At 39.5% G+C, this 18,461-nt stretch overlaps 1 protein-coding gene across 1 annotated transcript in view; it reads right to left on the minus strand.

Moving 5' to 3' along the window:
* LOC132303704 (calcineurin B-like protein 10) overlaps positions 1–10,014 on the minus strand; it is a 31,707-nt gene extending 21,693 nt beyond the window's left edge. Inside the window, exons 1-3 of the mRNA XM_059801084.1 lie at positions 9,837–10,014; positions 9,577–9,748; positions 9,401–9,483 (exon numbers count right to left, since the gene is read on the minus strand). Of these exons, the coding sequence (XP_059657067.1) occupies positions 9,401–9,483; positions 9,577–9,748; positions 9,837–9,860 (279 nt within the window). The 5' untranslated portion in view covers positions 9,861–10,014. The remainder of the gene's footprint in view (positions 1–9,400; positions 9,484–9,576; positions 9,749–9,836) is intronic.
* Positions 10,015–18,461: the final 8,447 nt, after the last annotated feature.

Below are 18,461 nucleotides of genomic sequence, written 5' to 3' on the forward strand. Positions count from 1 at the left end.
AGCATCACTTTCCTCCATTGAGTTTTCTATTTTCAGCTTTGCAGTGTTTTTTTTTTTTAACAAGTGTTTAACATTCGGCCATGTCACCATTCTGTCCTTTTCTTACTCATTTCTGAGCAAGTGTTTGGCGTTCGGCTTTAAGTGCCAACTGCCACTAACTCGCTGAATGCCTGGCGCTCGGCCTGAACGCCTCTTGCCACTTGGCTTTTTCATTTTTCGAGCAAGTGTTTGGCGTTCGGCTTTAAGTGCCAGCTGCCACTAACTTGCTGAATGCCTGGCGCTTAGCCTGAACGCCTCTTGCCACTTGGCTTTTTCATTTTTCGAGCAAGTGTTTGGCGTTCGGCTTTAAGTGCCAGTTGCCACTAACTTGCTGAATGCCTGGCGCTCGGCCTGAACGCCTCTTGCCACTTAGCTTTTTTATTTTTTAGCAAGTGTTTGGCGTTCGGCTTGAAGTGCCAGCTGCCACTAACTTGCTGAATGCCTGGCGCTCGGCCTGAACGCCTCTTGCCACTTGGCTTTTTCATTTTTCGAGCAAGTGTTTGGCGTTTGGCTTTAAGTGCCAGCTGCCACTAACTTGCTGAATGGGAAGAGTGTAGATTTTTAACAAAGAAGAGGCTTTTTATAAAGCATGGAAATTTCGTACACTTGCAAGCATGCAATTTAGAACGTATAGTATGCTTGAAATTAAACTCTACTTTTACTGGTAGTACCTTTTCAGAGACATAGCATTCCATGGCTTATTGACTACCCTTCCTGTCATAGTTTCTAGGACGTATGCCCCCTTCCCTATGACTTCTGCTATTCTGTACGGACCTTCCCATGGGGAGAACATCTTTTTGACTATTCCCACCTTCCTTTTCAGAACCAGATCGCCAGGAGCGAAACCCCTGTGCCTCACCTTCTTGTTATGGCTATTCACGAGCGTCTGTTGATAAGAGGCAAGCCTCACTGCAGCCGCATCCCTTTTTTCTTCCAACAAATCAAGATTGAACCTCAGCATTCCATCATTCTGCTCTTGATCCCATGCCAAGCTCCTTACAGTTGGAACCAAATGCTCGACTGGTATCACCGCCTCGGTGCCATAGGCCATAGCGAATGGGCTCTCTCCAGTTGGCCGTCTTGGGGTTGTTCTGTAAGCCTACAAGACGTTCGGTAGCTCATCCAACCATTTGCCTTTTTCATTCTCCAGCTTTTTCTTGATACAAGCAAATATTGTCCTGTTTGTGATTTCGGCTTGACCATTAGCCTGAGGATGACTGACTGCTGCTAACTTCTGATTGATTCCATATTCCTCCAGCAGCTCTCTCACTTGCTTGCTATCGAGGTTGGTTCCATTGTCCATCACGATTGACCTTGGTATGCCAAAACGACAGATAATATTATTCCAGATGAAGCGTCTTACTTGAGTTTGGGTGACACTAGGGTACGGCTCTGCTTCTACCCATTTGGTGAAGTAATCAGTAGCTAGCAGAACATACTTATTCTGCGATCTTGCAGTCGGCAAAGGGCCAACCACGTCCATCCCCTACTGCGCGAAAGGCCATGGGGTGGCCATTACGTGCAGGTCTTCAGGTGGTTGATGTATCAATGACCCAAACCTCTGGCATTTATCGCATCTTCTAGAGAATTCTTCTGGTGCCATGTTTGGCCAGAAGTACCCCTGTGTCATTGCTTTGTGTGCTAAAGATCTTCCTCCGGAGTGATTTCCGCATACTCCCTCATGAATGGTTCGCATAATCTGTCTAGCTTCTGTAGGGGTAGCACACTTCAAATATGGACCCGAGAAGGAGCGTCTATATAACTGATCGTGCACAATGGCATACTTTGCTGCGCTGGACCTAATTCTTCTTGCCTCGTCCTTACGCTCGGGGAGTGTACCACTACGTATGTAAGCTATGATTGGATCAATCCAGCTCAGCTCATATGGTATAACATTAACATGTTGAATGCTCGGATCAGGCAGTTCTTCAAAAATGGAAGGTTGGATCAATATGTCGACCGGGATGACCCTAGCTAAAGTATCTCCAGAACTGGATGCACTACAAGCCAAGCGGTCGGCATCTTCGTTATACTCTCTCGGCAATTGGATAAACCTGATCTGATCAAAGGCTTTCGCCTCACGCAGAACCGCAGTTCGGTATGCTTCCATAGTCTCATCCTTGGCCCCATAGTCCCCATTGACTTGTCGAATGACTAGTTGTGAATCACTATAAGCCATCAGATTCTTGATCTTCAATTCCTTAGCCAACTTCAGCCCAACTATCAACGCCTCGTATTCTGCCTCATTGTTGGTCGCGCTGAACTCTAGTCTTATCGCTTGGCTCAGCGTAGTTCCTTCTGGTGTTTGCAATTGAATTCCAATCCCAGCCCCCATTTGATTCGAGGAGCCGTCCACGAAAAGCTTCCACCAAGAACAATTACAATCCTCCACCGTATCTTCAGCATCACAGTCAAGTAGGAAATCCGCCACCGCTTGACCTTTGATTGCCGTCCTGGGCTCGTACGCGATATCAAATGAACTCAATTCAATGGCCCACTTGGTCATTCTCCTCGACAGGTCCGGTTTGTGCAGGATCATTCTCAAAGGGAAAGTTGTTAAAACGACGATTGGATGAGATTCAAAATAGTGTCTAAGCTTCCTTTTTGCGTTGACCAGCGACAAGATCATTCGTTCGGCCCTAGAGTACCTTCTCTCCGGTTCAGACAACGTCTTGCTAACATAAAACACCGGGAACTGCTTGCCCTCTTTGCAACGGATCAGAACGGCACTGGTTGCTATACTGGACACCCCGAGATATAGAAAAAGTTTCTCATTCGGTTCTGGAGCAGACAGAACTGGAGGATTACGCATGTACTCCTTCAGGCTGGTTAGTGCCTGCCGTTGCTCATCCCCCCAGGTTTGTCTTCCATGCCCTCATATTGTATCAAAGAAAGGTTTACAGCGGTCCGAAAGCTTGGAAATAAATCGGCTCAGTGCGGCTATCCTGCCTGTGAGTGCCTGCACCTCTTTAATTGTCTTTGGCTCTGCATTCCTGATCAAGGCTTCTGCCTGTGCTGGGCTGACCTCAATTCCTCTATGATTGACCACATGTCCCAGGAATTGTCCGGAGCTTACACCGAATGAGCATTTGGCCGGATTAAGCTTCATCCCATACTGGCGCAACACATCGAACACATCTTGCAGGTGCGCTAAATGATCGCTCTTCTTCTTACTCTTGACCACCATATCATCAATGTAAGCCTCGACAGTGCTACCCATCTGGCCCTTAAAAATCTTGCTGATCAGCCTCTGATAAGTAGCTCCAGCGTTTTTTAATCCGAATGGCATGACTTTATAGCAATAAATCCCTCGTTCAGTAACAAATGAAGTTTTCTCTTCATCAACTGGGTTCATAGGAATTTGGTTATAACCGGAATAAGCATCCAGGAAAGTTAACCGCTCATATCCTATGGTGGCATTTACCATTTGATCAATCCTGGGCAATGGGAAACTATCCTTTGGGCAGGCTTTGTTTAGGTTGGTGAAGTCGATGCACACTCTCCATTTCCCATTCTTCTTCTGCACTACAACAACGTTAGAGAGCCAGGCCGGGTACTGAACTTCTCTGATGAATCCGGCTTCAAGCAGCCGATCAACCTCCTCAGCTATAATCTGGTTTCGTTCTGGAGCAAATCTTCTCTGCTTCTGCTTCACTGGCTTTGCATTCGGATCCACATTAAGGGAATGGCAGGATACAGTAGGATTTATCCCTGGCATATCTGAATGGCTCCATGCGAATACATCCGCATTCCGAATCAGGAAATTAGTCAACTCTAGTCTCTCTTCTTCAGTGAGTTTGGTGCCCACCCTTGTTGTTCGGTCTGGTTTCTCATGATCAATCTTTGCTTCATGAAGGGGTTCTGTGGTCAGAACTGGTGGCTTTTCCCCCCCATCCTTGCTAGGAGAAGGGTTCTGTAATTGCTATTTTGGAATGGCGGAACGGATGGGATTTTTCCCTTTTCCAGCAGATTTCAAAGTTACTGAATAACATTCTTTAGCCGCAACCTGGTCCCCGTGTATATCTATCACCTTGGTCCCATCCGGACCCAAACATCGCATCACTTGATGTAAGGTTGACGGAACGCCCTGAATTCTGTGAATCCATCCTCTGCCCATCAAGAGGTTGTACGATGGATAAATTTCCACTACCACGAAACTTTCAGTCAAAACCCGCTCAGCGGCTTGTACTGTCAATTCCACTATTCCAATGGGTTCCACTCGCTTCCCATCAAATCTGAGCAACGGATTCCCTGTGGGTTTGAGTTTTTCGGGTTCGATCTCCAGTCGGTTGAACGTCACCCTGGGCATGACATTCGCACTACTTCCTGGATCAATCAGGACTCTCCGAACCAGGCATTCTGCAATCGTCAGACTGACGACTAGTGGATCTTCATGAGGAATCTGAACGCGTAGCAGGTCCGTTTTATCAAACTTTATCGATGTAGACGCGTTCTGCTGGTGCAAAGCATGCACACTGCCAATTCTTCTTTTCAGCTGGGCCTGGCGTAACCTCGTCCTGAGCAACTCCTCTGACTCCGTCGTTTGTTCAGGCCGGCCATGAATTGCGTTTATAATCCGGACGGGTTGGGAGTTGTGTTGGTTTGGCCTCTGGTTCCGCTTGATTTGTTTAGTCGGGCGGTTATGCTCTTGCGCCGGACCCTGAACATAGCTTGCAAACTCCCCCTTTGCGATCAGCATCTCTACCTGCCTCCTTAAGTTCCTGCATTCGTTAGTCTGATGCCCAAAATCACTATGGAAAGCACAATGTTTAGTCTGATCCCTCTGTTCAAGAGGTTGCCTGATTGGCAGAGGAGGACGAAACTTATCTTTGTTCTCCTGGTATAGCCTTGCTAAAGTGACTCTGAGTGGAGTGACTGATTCCTCCTCCCTGGGCCTCTTCTCTGCCTTCCATGAGGGGTGACGTTGCGGTTGAGCTTGTTTTTGCCGGATCTTGGCTTTGGACTTCTCCTCCGTCGAAATAATTGACGTCTTCCTTGAATTAGCTGCTTCTTCCTTCTCGAGGCGAACAAAACCGTCAGCTCTCTCGTTCAGCTCGTCCATTGTCTTTGGCGTATTAACCACCAAGCTGGTGTGGAACGGCGTCCCCCGGTTCATTGCGAGTTTAAATGCTTGGACTGCTGTTGACGGGTGACATTCCATTACCATGCTTTTAACGAGGTTGAACCGGGTGAGAAAAGCTTGGAGCCGCTCATCCTCATGCTGCTTCATTGTAAAAAGGATCGATACATCCTTAGCCGGACGCTTATTCCCGTAATACTGGCTTATGAACTTATCGCATAAGTCCTGGAAACTGGCGATTGAGCCTTGAGCCAGATTCTTGAACCAATTGAGAGCTGGTCCAGCCAAGCTCGTAGGGAAACACTTGCACATCAAAGGATCATTATTAGTATTCAAAGCCATTTTCAACTGAATATGGTATATGTGATCGACCGGATCGGTTGTCCCGTCAAACAGAATGAAGATTGGCATGGAAAACTTCTTCGGATTCGGCGCGTTTAGAATTTCATCAGTGAACGGCGATGCGACCGTCCTTGCTGAGGAACGCAATGCTTCTTTTTCTCTTGAAAACCGTGACGGAAATCCTCGATCGGCAGATCTCCTTTCCGAGCTATTGTAATCAACTGTCACTAATGAAGGTCGGTATGGCGGATCGAACGACCTATCCTCCGCAAATTCACTCCGCCATGGTGACGCAATCCGATGTTCATACGCCGGTGCTTCCTCCCTCATAATCCGTTTGTGATGCGGTTCCAGACGAACAGATCCTTCCCGATCCTCTACTCGGCCGACATTCGGAGGCAGATTACCGATTATATCTTCATCACGACGTAGACCACCACGATTGACATCTTCTGGATCACCCTGACGATCAGTTTCGGACAGTAAAGCTCCCTCTCCTTCAGGAGGTGGCCTCGGAATTGCAAGAGCCTCACGATGCTCCATTCCAGCTCGTAGCTTTGCATTTTCTTTCCTCAAAGCATCGATCATGTTCATCAGCTCATCGAGCTTTGTCTGCTGGCCATTCTCCAAAGGATTCGAGTTAGCCTCTCCGATCATCATTCCAGATCGGAGCAAAGTCATCAACTGCAGACTTCTTGACCAAATCGGAGCTCCGCTAACGCGCGCACACCAGATCTGAACTTACACTTGCTAAATTCAGTCCGCTATTGGCCGGATTCAGTAATTACAACAGATCGCAATTACGCAGTTCGCCGAATCAAGCACGGATTTGATCTGCTTAGATCGGACGCCAATTTTCCGAAATCAACCGGAGCCTAGACTCGTCAAGACAGCTCGTATTATCACCCATGTTGATTCAGCTTTCGCAGATTAATCGTCTTCCTCGCAGAATGCGTTGAATCGATCCGATCTGGAATGACATCAATCAATCCTTCCTGTTCTTCCCACAGACGGCGCCAATTGAAAGTACAAAGAATTTTTCCCTAATTGTAGAGAGAGAAACTTTACACTCTCAATGATTTTTCAACCCCTTTTCCCTCTCAATCCCTTCTATTTATAGACGGTTACAACCTCCACTGAGCTGGTCCTATCTTGTTCTCCTTTGGCTGGACTCGATTTCTCTCATTTTATCATAGGCTTCTGAAATGGCTTTATGGACCTGGGCCCATACGGCGCGAACTGGCTTCATCCTGTTCGTCCACACCCGACCCATCCTATGCAATGTGGATCACTCCAAACCCGGGTCGCTTTGGTATCCTCAGGTACATGATAGCATGTTTTATTGTTCTGGTGACTCATGATTATATAGTCATTGGGACATCTGTTGTTTAGACATCTTGAAGTTGTTTAGTATGATGATTGTCGTATAGTGTAGTTAGTAGTCGCTGGTGCAGTTATGCGATGGTGTAGCTATGTGGTAAATAGCGAGTGTTTGGTCTGACAGGGATGTGTATATTTGAGTTTGAGCTTGATTGTGAGATGGACAGGGTTCCTTGTCTAGGGTTTTGTGTGTCCTTTAAAGGATGAGTTGAGATCGGATGTTGTCATATTCAGAGGTCTTGTGACCGTTCTTCTTTCGGGCTCCGAATGCCTTGTGTGGCAATGTAGAGTAGACCGATGTCCGTTTTAAGTCAGGGTGTTGAATCCAATTAGTCTTGTGTTCTGATGTTGTGAGTGATGAGTACCCTCATAGGGTGGTGAGCATTATGATTTAATGGTAGTGGTGTGATGGCCTATTGACGTTCGGTGTCAAAGGCAATAAGGTTGGCGAGCTTATAGTCTTATAATCTTATAAGGTGTTTCTCAAGAAGGTGTGTGGTTGTGGGCTTCCTTCTTTAAGGAGGGTAGACTTCGAGGACGAAATCTTTTTAAGGAAGGTGGACTATAATGTTTCCATTTTTTATCATTTTCCATTTTCTGGGATTTTTCCTGATTTTTTCGGTGGTTAATTCCGTTTTATCTCGATTTTCGGTGGGATTTTTCCTGAACCCATTTTCTTTCACTCTCTGCCACGATTCTCTCTCTCCCTCTCAATTCTTTTTCTTTTTCTTTTTCTTTTCCTCACAAATTCAAGCCAAGATATTGACTTTGTCTTTGAGAATTTGATTATGCCACTTGAGGCAAAGTTGACGAGCGCGTCGAGATATTCGTTTTGATCGGATCAAAGTGTCATTTGGCCACCATTTGGGATTTTGAATTTTGGGTTCAAATTGGGGCTTTTCATCTTTATTGTGGTAGGGGTGTTCTAATGCATGTTTTTTTGATTTTTGTGAATTATCCTTTATGAATTTTGTTATTTGCATGCTTTATTTTGTGAATTTTGTTCTTGGCAATTATGGTTAAATGCATAAGATGTGATAAATGTACTCCATGGAATAAATGTGTTGCTATATGTGTTTCATTCGAAATTTGTGAAGGAGCATGCTTAGTATTAAATTGTCGTATGCCCTCTATTCTCAATTGCCATGAAATTGAAATTTAATTGTGAAAATTGATGCTTTGAAATTCTTTCAAATATGCTAGTATGATGTAGATGATATGTATGGGATTTTGTTATTGAGTTGGCATTTAGAAGCACGAAGCATTCATATATGCATTCATTAGGAAAGAAAAATGGGAAAAGTGGTTTTTGAAAGAAAAACGAAAATTTATTTTGGGGAAAAAGTTTTCGAAAAATGTTTGCGAAACCCGGACGCTTAGGAGTCACCTAGTGGTCCGTGGCGTTGGTGTGGTCTAAATGGGAATAGGGAGAGACCCTAGCGTGGTTGAGCTGCCTAGGCCCTTTAACAACGCCTTGGAGTTGCCATGTGGTCAGGATAGTCAGTCAATCCTCCTCTCGTGATGCCATGGAATTGCCATGGGTCGGATTGCACTAACGGGTTGAGAGGGTGAAACGGTATTGTTTCGGAAACGGGGAGCGACGTTGCATGGCATGGCATTTCATTGGCACATAGTGCATACTTGGTGGTCGGATGACTAGTTTACATATTTGTTGATGTTGTTATTGCTATACCTATTTCCCGAGGCATGATCTCGTTTACTTATAATCTATTCTTTGCGTGAATTTACCGGATCATAAGAAGTGTGTTTTAGACACTTCCTACTGAACGGTTGGCTCACCCCATCATATTATTACATTTTTCAGGTTCGGGTAAGGACCTAGTTAGCAATTTGGACCCTCGGGTTTGGGTTGTTACAATTTTACCCTTTGTTATTAAATTTGTCATTTCTTATTATATTATTTTTTATTATATTTTCTCTTATTTAAATATTAATTATACCATTTACCTTAATTTTATAATTAGTATCAATTGATTATAAAAATGAAAAAATTAAATAAATTTGTAGCTATCATTTTCTAAAATGTTTAACTTATTATACTCACTTTAAAAAAATAAAAAATAAAAAAAAAATAGTATAAAAAAATATTTTCCTTTTCAAACAATATTCATGAAAAATTAATAAATTACGCAAAAAATAAATATATTCTTTTTAATGCAATATATTCATGAAAATTAAGAAATTACTTAAATTATTTCAAAATTTTCTATTTGAGATTTTATTTAAATAATTAATTTAAAAAATTAAAGGCAAACTTATGCAAAATTTAATGGAGAATATTTCATCAAATTAGTATGAATTTTTTTCATAATTTATTTTAACAAGAAAAGTATATCAAGTGTAATTCAATAAAAAAGGGTATAATGGTCATTTAATAAAAAATAGATAAGGAGTCATATGGACAAAACATAGTTTAGGGTTATATTCAAATTTAGACATAGTTGAGGGGGATTTTTTGCAACTTACCCTAAATTTTATATGAACTTATGAAGTTAATTTAAAACTTCTAATTTTTTAAAATAAAAAAAATCGCCATACCTTGTGTAAAAGGCCGTCATCTATAATCGCACTGCTCAACTTCTTAAACAGCTCATACAATGCCTCCACTTCATTAACAGTAACTGTGACATATACAAACAATACTACTATTCAAATCACAATTTAAAATTGAAACACCAAACTGAAATGAAAGGAAGTTACATAACAGTACGTACATCGGGATTCATCGGCGAGCCGAGAGAAATCTCGGTAGCCGTATCGGCATTTCCTCGGTCGGTCACAGTATTCAAAGCAACCAGAGACAGCGAAGATCAGAGCTTCGATTATCGCAATAAACGGCATAAATACAGCACATGCTCGTTCCCCTAATGTTAGGGAGCTCGATCTCTGTCAAAACCAACACATCACATATATATAACGCACAATATATATATATATATATATATAGTTGGAGAGAGAGGTTTTGTTTATTTACCGAGAGATTGTTTGTATAATCCATTGGCGTCTGAATCAAATTACATTTTCTCTCTCTGTAACTTCAGTTTCTATAGCTTTTGTGTTACACGGACTCCTCGATATCGCTCCTTCTCTAGAACCCTTTTTTATAAGGAAGAGATGGAGAGGGAAAAGACGATGGAATTGGAACAATGTGATGTGAGATATGAAGCCAAGCGAAAGTTTAGGCTGGGTTTAGTAGCAAGATAACGTTTTGTTTTCTGTTGTTAATCTCTAAAACGGTAAAACCAAAATAAAAATCCCCTTTAATAAAATATTTTTATTTTTTTTTATGAAAAAACGTTTTCAATTTTTGTAAAAAAAAGATAAAACATCAAAAATGTTATTTCTTATGTTTTCTGCTCTGTATTGTAGTAGAGAAACGTTTTCACCAGTGTTACTACAGAGGCACTATTCATTTCAAATAAAATTCATATTGTGTTATGTACTAAGTTGCATATTAAATATTAATAAAAATATATATTTTTAATATAGAATAAATTAAATATGGTATATTATTTTTTATTTGATAAAAATATATTTTAATATATAATATATTAAATATTATTGTAAATGATTCTTTGTGAAAAAATAATTTTTGATATAGAATATAATGTTATTAAATTATTAAGCAATAGATATTATATATTATTATATATCATATCTATATATTATATTATATGTAAATATTAAATTATAATTAATTTACAATATTATAACACAATATATATTTTATTACATATAAGATATATTATTTAATATTTTTTATTCATAATAAATTATCATATGCTAAATATATTATATATCACATAATAAATGTATACATCATGCATATACATATATTTATATACATAATTGGTGAGAATGTTTTTGTCTTGATATATCTAATTTTGTACTTATGATGTATTGGGTATTTTTAAGATTTATAATTTTAAATTAGATTTTCTAGATTTATGGCTTTTTGATATTAATGGAAGTAAGTGTCGTGCCTGAGTGATTGGGTTGCTCCCTGTATCCGAGAGTTCGCGTTCAAGTCATCTACCATCCCCTCTAATCACTAATTTTTAAAATTCTTACCATGAAAAAAAAAAATAGAAATGAAAAAAAAAAAAAAAAAAAATTAAAGAATATTATGTACATTTTGTAACAAATATGTTGTATTACTAAACACAATTATTGTTTTATGTTTTCAAATTTGTGGCAACAATAAGTGTTAATAAACATCATTTCTATTTTCTATTTTCACTTCAGAAAACAAAATTATATTTCTGCTTTTTTAATATTGCAAAAATAAAAAACGAAAACGTTACTAAACTCACCCTTAGTTATCAAATCACACGTGAATGACGTTGACTTATATATGGTTAGGTCAAACTCACTTTTTTATTATTATAATTTTTTTTCAATGGAAAGATTATATAAATTGGACCAAAAAGTACCAAATCACACATGGAGGACGTTGTCTTATATATGGTTACGTCACACTCACTTTTTTATTATTATTATTTTTTTCAATGGAAAGATTATATAAATTGGACCAAAAGTTGCGTCTCATTTCTAACTTCAACGTTTTAATCATAATTTACTAAGTTTAACTTAATTACACAAACATAAAAATAAAATAAAAATGTCATTTACTCTAAGTCACATAAAGCGAGAGAGAGAGTGAGAGCGAATTCAAGAGCAGAAGTGTGAGAGCGGCAGAATTAAGTCATAAATGGTGAGAATTTGAACCAAAGCGCGAGCGTCTTCGGAGCGTGAGAGCTACACCGATTAAAAATTATTGTATGACTTAGCATTTGCTACGTATTATATTGTCCTCCCAAACCTTTAATGACTGTAGTTTCGAGCATTGGACTAATTTTTTCATATGGTCCTCCTTAGATTGGTGTAATCAAAGGAATGTCCTTTATTATACCGTGTCATCCGGATTGGCGTAAACAATGCCATTTTTATATGTTTTGTGTAATTAGGTCAAATTTTATACGATAAAGTTACCATATTTTGCCCTCTTTATTTGAATTTTTTTTTCGAATAAATTTCATAATTCTATTGGAAAGACTTTAATTTTATTTGAGTATTTTTTTTTAAGTTTTATTTGATAAAAAAAAATTTCCTAGTTGATACTCACACACACTTGTCTCTTCTGAAATTTAAACCTCTGACCTCCCTTTGGAAAGTAAGAGGTTGATACGGCTAGGCCACTGACTCGTTGGTATTTGATAAATATTTACACATTTTACTCACGAGGTATGGCTATTTTACCTTTAGTTTTGAAGAAAGATCATGTCATTGCATTAATCACCCATTGATTATAGTATCTTTATTTTTTAACATTTTCCTTTTCATTCTCCAAAATCATGTTGGGTGTCTATTTTTTATTATTAATTATTTATTTATTTAAATTTTTTTCCATCGGAAGGTAAAATTATATAAATGAAGAACGTTACCTGTTGTACATAGGCTGAAGCCCACGAATTATAGACAAGCCCAAACCAAAACCACAATAGAAACAACACGGCTAGGCCCAATCAATATAACAAAGACAAAACAAGTTTAGCATGTGTATACTAGACTAATTGTGTCTAAGCCCTACAATCATCTGGTGTAAACAAGTTAGGGCAAAAAACCCTAATTAGGCTGATCCGGTGGCTCCTGCGAAGGGCAAATGAACATCGATAGATCCCAATCAAGCATCAGTCTTCTTGCCGTGTGCGAATCCTTCATTGTTATGGAAAGCAATTTCTGTCTAACTATATCTGTGATTTGTCTGAAGATCATCATATGTGGACACTTCTTACATTTGAAGATCCTATTGTTATGCTCTTGCCATATTCGAATGATCGAGGTTGAAAGCATTAGTTTATTCAATGAAGTCCTTAGATCTCATCTCGCTCAGTGCTACGAAGCCAATCAACAAATTCATTCCACGAGGCAGGTACAACATGAAATATACACTTGTATTAGACAGACATCCAAATGGGTCTTATGAAGGAGCAAGCGAAAAATAAATGATTGTGTGTTTCATTCACAGTATTGCAGAAACGACAAACTCTAGATCCTGTAAATCCACTCATACTACTCTAGTCAAGAGTGGAGAGCATATTTTGTGTAGCAAGCCATAGAAAGAATCTGCATCTCGGGACCGAAAAAGAGTTCCATATCAAGTGATGCCATGGTTTTGGATTGCACATTGTTTTAAGTTATCTAATTGTGTGGTTGAGTGAAAAAAACACCCGAAGGCAATGGTATCCGAACAAAGTATAATGGAAGTTATTTGGTAGAGCAAGTGTGGTGATCTCTAGGAATTAGGCAATAAGAGAATCAGGGAATTACCACTCCTCATCGAAGCAAAAAGAAGCTAGCTTTTGATTGGGTTGAATAGGAGAACCCTCCATAGCTCTCCTGCCAACTCTCATAGAGAGATGCCCCCTTGAAACCAATGATCATCTTCCAAAAAAAAGGTGTTAGACCTATCACAAACCTTCCTCTTGATCATAGGTCTAGCCAGTCCTCTTAGGCTTAGAATTTTCTGTTGAGATTTTATCTTTTATAGTACAGCTGTAGGATTGAATTATTTACTCTTTGATTTAAGGCTAATTGGTAGGTAATTTGTTACCTGTTTTAGCTAATCTTATTTTATAAATTGAATGTAATACTCATCAATGAATTATCGAATTGAGTTTTAATTCTCATATTCTTTCTCTGAATTTCAATTTTGGTATCAGAGCCAAGTTGAACTGCACATTTGAATCTCTTTGAATTTATTTTTTATTTTGTTTATTTTATTCATTGAACCATACACAGACCCATACACATACAACAGACACATACCTATACACATACACATACAACAGACACATACCCATACCCATCGCCGAATCTGAATCTACCATGAACCGCTGCACCGTTACCTGCCGGCGACTCTTCAAACGACGACGATGACGCTGCCAAACTGAACCGCTGCTTACCGGCAATGAACCGCTGCACCTCGACTGCCAAATTGCCGGATCATAGTCGTCGTCGGATTTTCTCTAAATCGCTGGATCTTCTCCACATCGCAAGCCACTCTCTGCCGCTGCCTCCTGCACCGCGTCGTATCGCCGAATCTCCTTGCCGCACCGCGAGTCCAAGCTAGCCATAACCAGCGACGGCGACAAGGGAGATGGCTAACCGAACCAGATCTACTCTCTGAAGTCGCCGATCTGAACTGGATTTGGACTCACAGTGCCGATCTCATGACGATCCGCCACCACCACATCGCCGGTCGCTTTACTCTACCGGAGCTCACGGTTCGCATCGCCGGTCGCCTTCCTCGACTGAAGCTCACGATTCGCATCGCCAATCTCTTGATTTGTTCTTCTTTTGTTCTTCTGATATATATATATATATATATATATATATATATATATATATATATATATATATATATATAATATTCAATATATATAATATTCAAAAAAAAAAAAAAAAATCAAAAACCTCTGTTTGGCCACAAGTGTGATACTATTCCAGTTATGGATTAGTTCAAAACTAAACCAGTTTTTTGTAACCTCATTTGAAAACTAGTTCTGTGATAAACTAGTTAAAAAAAAAAAAGTGTGAAACAAATATTGAATTATATGGAACAGACAAGCCTACCTACAAATGCACTCATTGCAACCAGACTGGTTATACCAAAAGTCGTTGTTTCAAACTCTTGGGATATTCGAAATGGTGGGATCATCACCATTGAAAAAAGAATTCAACAAAGACCTCCACTGCAGCAGGTGTTAAGACAACAGATACTGGTGGTAAGAATTTCAATATTTCTACACATGTTGCTAATAGTGCATGGATAATTGATTCTGGTACCACAGATCATATGACATTTGATTCTAGATAGGTCTCACCTCTTAATTCATTCTCACACAAAGTTGTTTACTTTGACCCCAGTTATTGGGGAAGGATCTTTGACACTTACTGATAATCTGCATTTAGATTCTATTTTAGTTGTTCCATCTTTAGATCTAATTTTTTGTTAATTTCCCAAATAACCACAGCTTTATCTTGTATTGTCATTTTTTGGTCTGATTTTTGTGTGTTTAAGGACATCCAAACAAAGCAGACGATTAGTTGTGGTATTAGGTGAGAGAAACTGTATTACTTGGACTTGATGTCCAAAAGTTTCGATAAGTTACGACAAACATTAACAGTGGATGGTTCTAAGGGAGAGACAAAAAAAATTTGAAATTTGGCTGTGGCATCGATATCTGGGGCATGCTTCATTTGGTTATCTGAAAAAATTGTTTCCTAGTTTGTTTAAAAAATGTGATGTTTCTATTTTCCGCTGTGATGTTTGTGAACTAGCAAAGAGCCATCGTGTTTCGTATCCATTATGTTTACATAAAAGTCCACCTCCTTTTTATGATTATATATTCTGATGTTTAGGGTCCGTCCAAAGTCACTACTTTAGGTGGATTCCGTTGGTTTGTTACATTTATTGATGACTATACCAAGATGAACTGGTTGTGCTTGATGAAGTCCAAAGGTGAAGTGAACTTATTGTTTCAGAAGTTTCATAAAATGGTTGAAACGCAATACAATGCACATGTTCAGGTTCTCCGTAGTGACAATGGTAGAGAATATCAGAGTTTTGACCTTCAGCAGTATTTGGAAGCACATGGAACTATTCATCAAACCACTTGTTCCAATACACCTCAACAGAACGGGGTCACAGAGCGCAAAAATTGACACTTGTTGGAGGTTATTTGTGCTTCATTAATAGAAGCGCATATGCCATTATCGTATTGGGGAGAAACACTTACCTCTGCAGCATATCTCATCAATTGAGTACCTTGCAGCTCTATTGCCTTTCGGACACCATTGCAGGCTCTCACTGATGCAGTTGTTGCCCCAACCGTCGCAAATCCACCTTCTCATGTCTTTGGTTGTGTAGCATTTATACACCTCCATAAGCATCAACACAACAAGCTAACTCCTCGCGCATTGCGATATATTTTTCTCGGATATGCTACTCATCAAAAGGGGTATCGCTGTTATCATCCTTCCACTCGACGAATGTTTATCACAATGGATGTCATCTTTCATGAATAATCGATGTATTTTTCCTCTACGTCTAAACTTCAGGGGGAGTACCTGAACGAAATTCAGACTCTAGATTATGATTATCACATTTTTTAGGATGGTGATTCTAGTGTTAATAACTCACAAGGTGGGCCAACCAATCAGGAATCAGGTGAATTGGATTCGAGTGGTATAAGTTTGGATCAAAGTGGTGATGAAAGCCCATAAATGGAAAGTATGGCGCCAAACCCGTTGTCGTCCGAGTTCAAGTCCCTCGTAACTGATATATCAAACCAATCGCCTACTGAGGATGTTCCTGATTTAGTGCCAGAGCCGCTCAGAAAACAATTACCACCGTGTCACACTAGAGGTATTCCTAAACTCACATATGAACCCGAACATTTTAGTAAAGTTAAGTATCTCATGAGCAATTATGTGTCGAACCATCGATTGTCAAAATCAAATTTGTCATTTATAAATCAATTATCTACTGTATCTATTCCTAACAGTGTGCAGGAAGCCTTAGCTGACCCTAGGTGGAAAGCAGCTATGAACGAGGAGATGAAATCCCTGCAGAAAAATGAAACTTGGGAACTCATTGATCCTCCACCAGGAAAGAAACCAGTTGGATGTCAATGAATTTACACTATGAAATATAAAGCAGATGGCACAATTGAACGCTTTAAAGCAAGATTGGTGGCAAAAGGTTACACCCAAACCCATGGAATCGATTACATAGAGGCATTCGCACCTGTAGCCAAAATCAACACAGTTCAAGTCTTGTTGTCTTTAGCTGCGAACTTGGATTGGCCATTGCAACAATTCGATGCGAAGAATGCCTTTTTGCATGGTGAATTATTTGAAGAAGTCTACATGGATCTTCCACCAGGATGCATGATACCCAAAAAGCATACTCGGAAGGTCTGCAAGTTAAAAAAATCATTATATGGGTTGAAACAATCTTTGAGAGCATGGTTTGGAAGATTCACAAAGTCAATGATAGCCTTTGGCTACCGTCAAAACAATTCAGACCACACATTATTCCTGAAGAAATAATAGGGTAAGATCACTGCACTCATTGTATATGTAGATGACATGGCGATTACAGGGAATGATCCTAAAGAAATGAAGGCTCTCAAAAAGTACTTGTCCAGAGAATTCGAAATGAAATATATAGGTCCTTTGAGATATTTCCTTGGGATCGAAGTATCTCGATCTAATAAAGGAATCTTTATATCTCAAAGAAAGTATGCCTTAGATTTGTTACAAGAGACTGGCATGACAACATGTCAACCAGCTGAGACACCAGTAGAAGAAGGACTGAAGTTATGTGTTGAATCCAACCAAGTACCTGCTAATAAAGGAAGATACCAAAGACTTATAGGGAGATTGATGTACTTAGCACACACGAGACCGGATCTGGTTTATGTGTTGAGCATTGTTAGCCAGTTTATGCATGATCCTGGAGAGCAACATATGAATGCAGTTATGCGCTTTTTGAGGTATCTGAAATCTGCTCTTGGAAAAGGAATTTTGCTCACTAAGAATGCTGGTTATCAAAACATCGATGCATATACTGATGCTGATTGGGCTGGAGCTATAGATGATAGGCGATCTACTTCTGGTTACTTCACTTTTATAAGAAGTAATCTTGTTACATGGAGAAGCAAGAAACAAAATGTTGTTGCTCGCTCGAGTGCAGAAGCTGAATTCAGAGGTATGGCGCTTGGATTTTGTGAAACTTTGTGGTTAAGACTTCTCTTATGGGATTTGGATCATCTACCTGGAAAATCGATTCGACTATATTGTGACAATAAAACAACATATGATATTGCCCATAATCCAGTTCAACATGATCGTACGAAGTATGTTGAAATAGACAGATTCTTCATTAAGGAGAAGTTGGATGGGAAAATTGTAGAGTTACCTAAGATTCGATCTGAGGATCAACTAGCCAACATTCTCACCAAAGCAGTCTCAAATAAAATGTTTTCAAAATTTTTAGACAAGTTGGGCATGTGTGACATCTATGCACCAACTTGAGGGGGAGTGTTGAGATTTTTTCTCTTATAGTACAGCTGTAGGATTGAATTATTTACTCCTTGATTTAGGGCTAATCGGTAGGTAATTTGTTACCTATTTTAGCTAATCCTATTTTATAAATTGAATGTAATACTCATCAATGAATTATCAAATTGAGTTTTAATTCTCATATTCTTTCTCTGAATTTTAATTTTTTCTTCCAATTGCTAGAGCAGGCCTGTAGTATACTTATTGTCCAAAAACAGCGATCTCTGACTAGTTGTATCCTCACCCACTATGCCCATTGGTTGTCTCGACAATTAAATGTGAGAGTCCAAGTATGCCTAAGGGTAGTTGTCGTATTGGAAACTCCAAAGCTTCTTAATCCGAGTCCCTTACACTCCTTAGGTTGACAACAAGCAACCCAATTAACTTTAGCCCCACTGTACTTAAACTCAGTTCCTATCCATATGAAGTTCCTCAGTAGATTGTTAGCCTCTGTGAGCACTAATACCGG

Source organism: Cornus florida, unplaced genomic scaffold, assembly GCF_030987335.1.
Source record: "Cornus florida cultivar Cherokee Brave unplaced genomic scaffold, ASM3098733v1 CherokeeBrave_3.0.0_Hap2_Chr04, whole genome shotgun sequence".
Taxonomy (NCBI): domain Eukaryota; kingdom Viridiplantae; phylum Streptophyta; class Magnoliopsida; order Cornales; family Cornaceae; genus Cornus; species Cornus florida.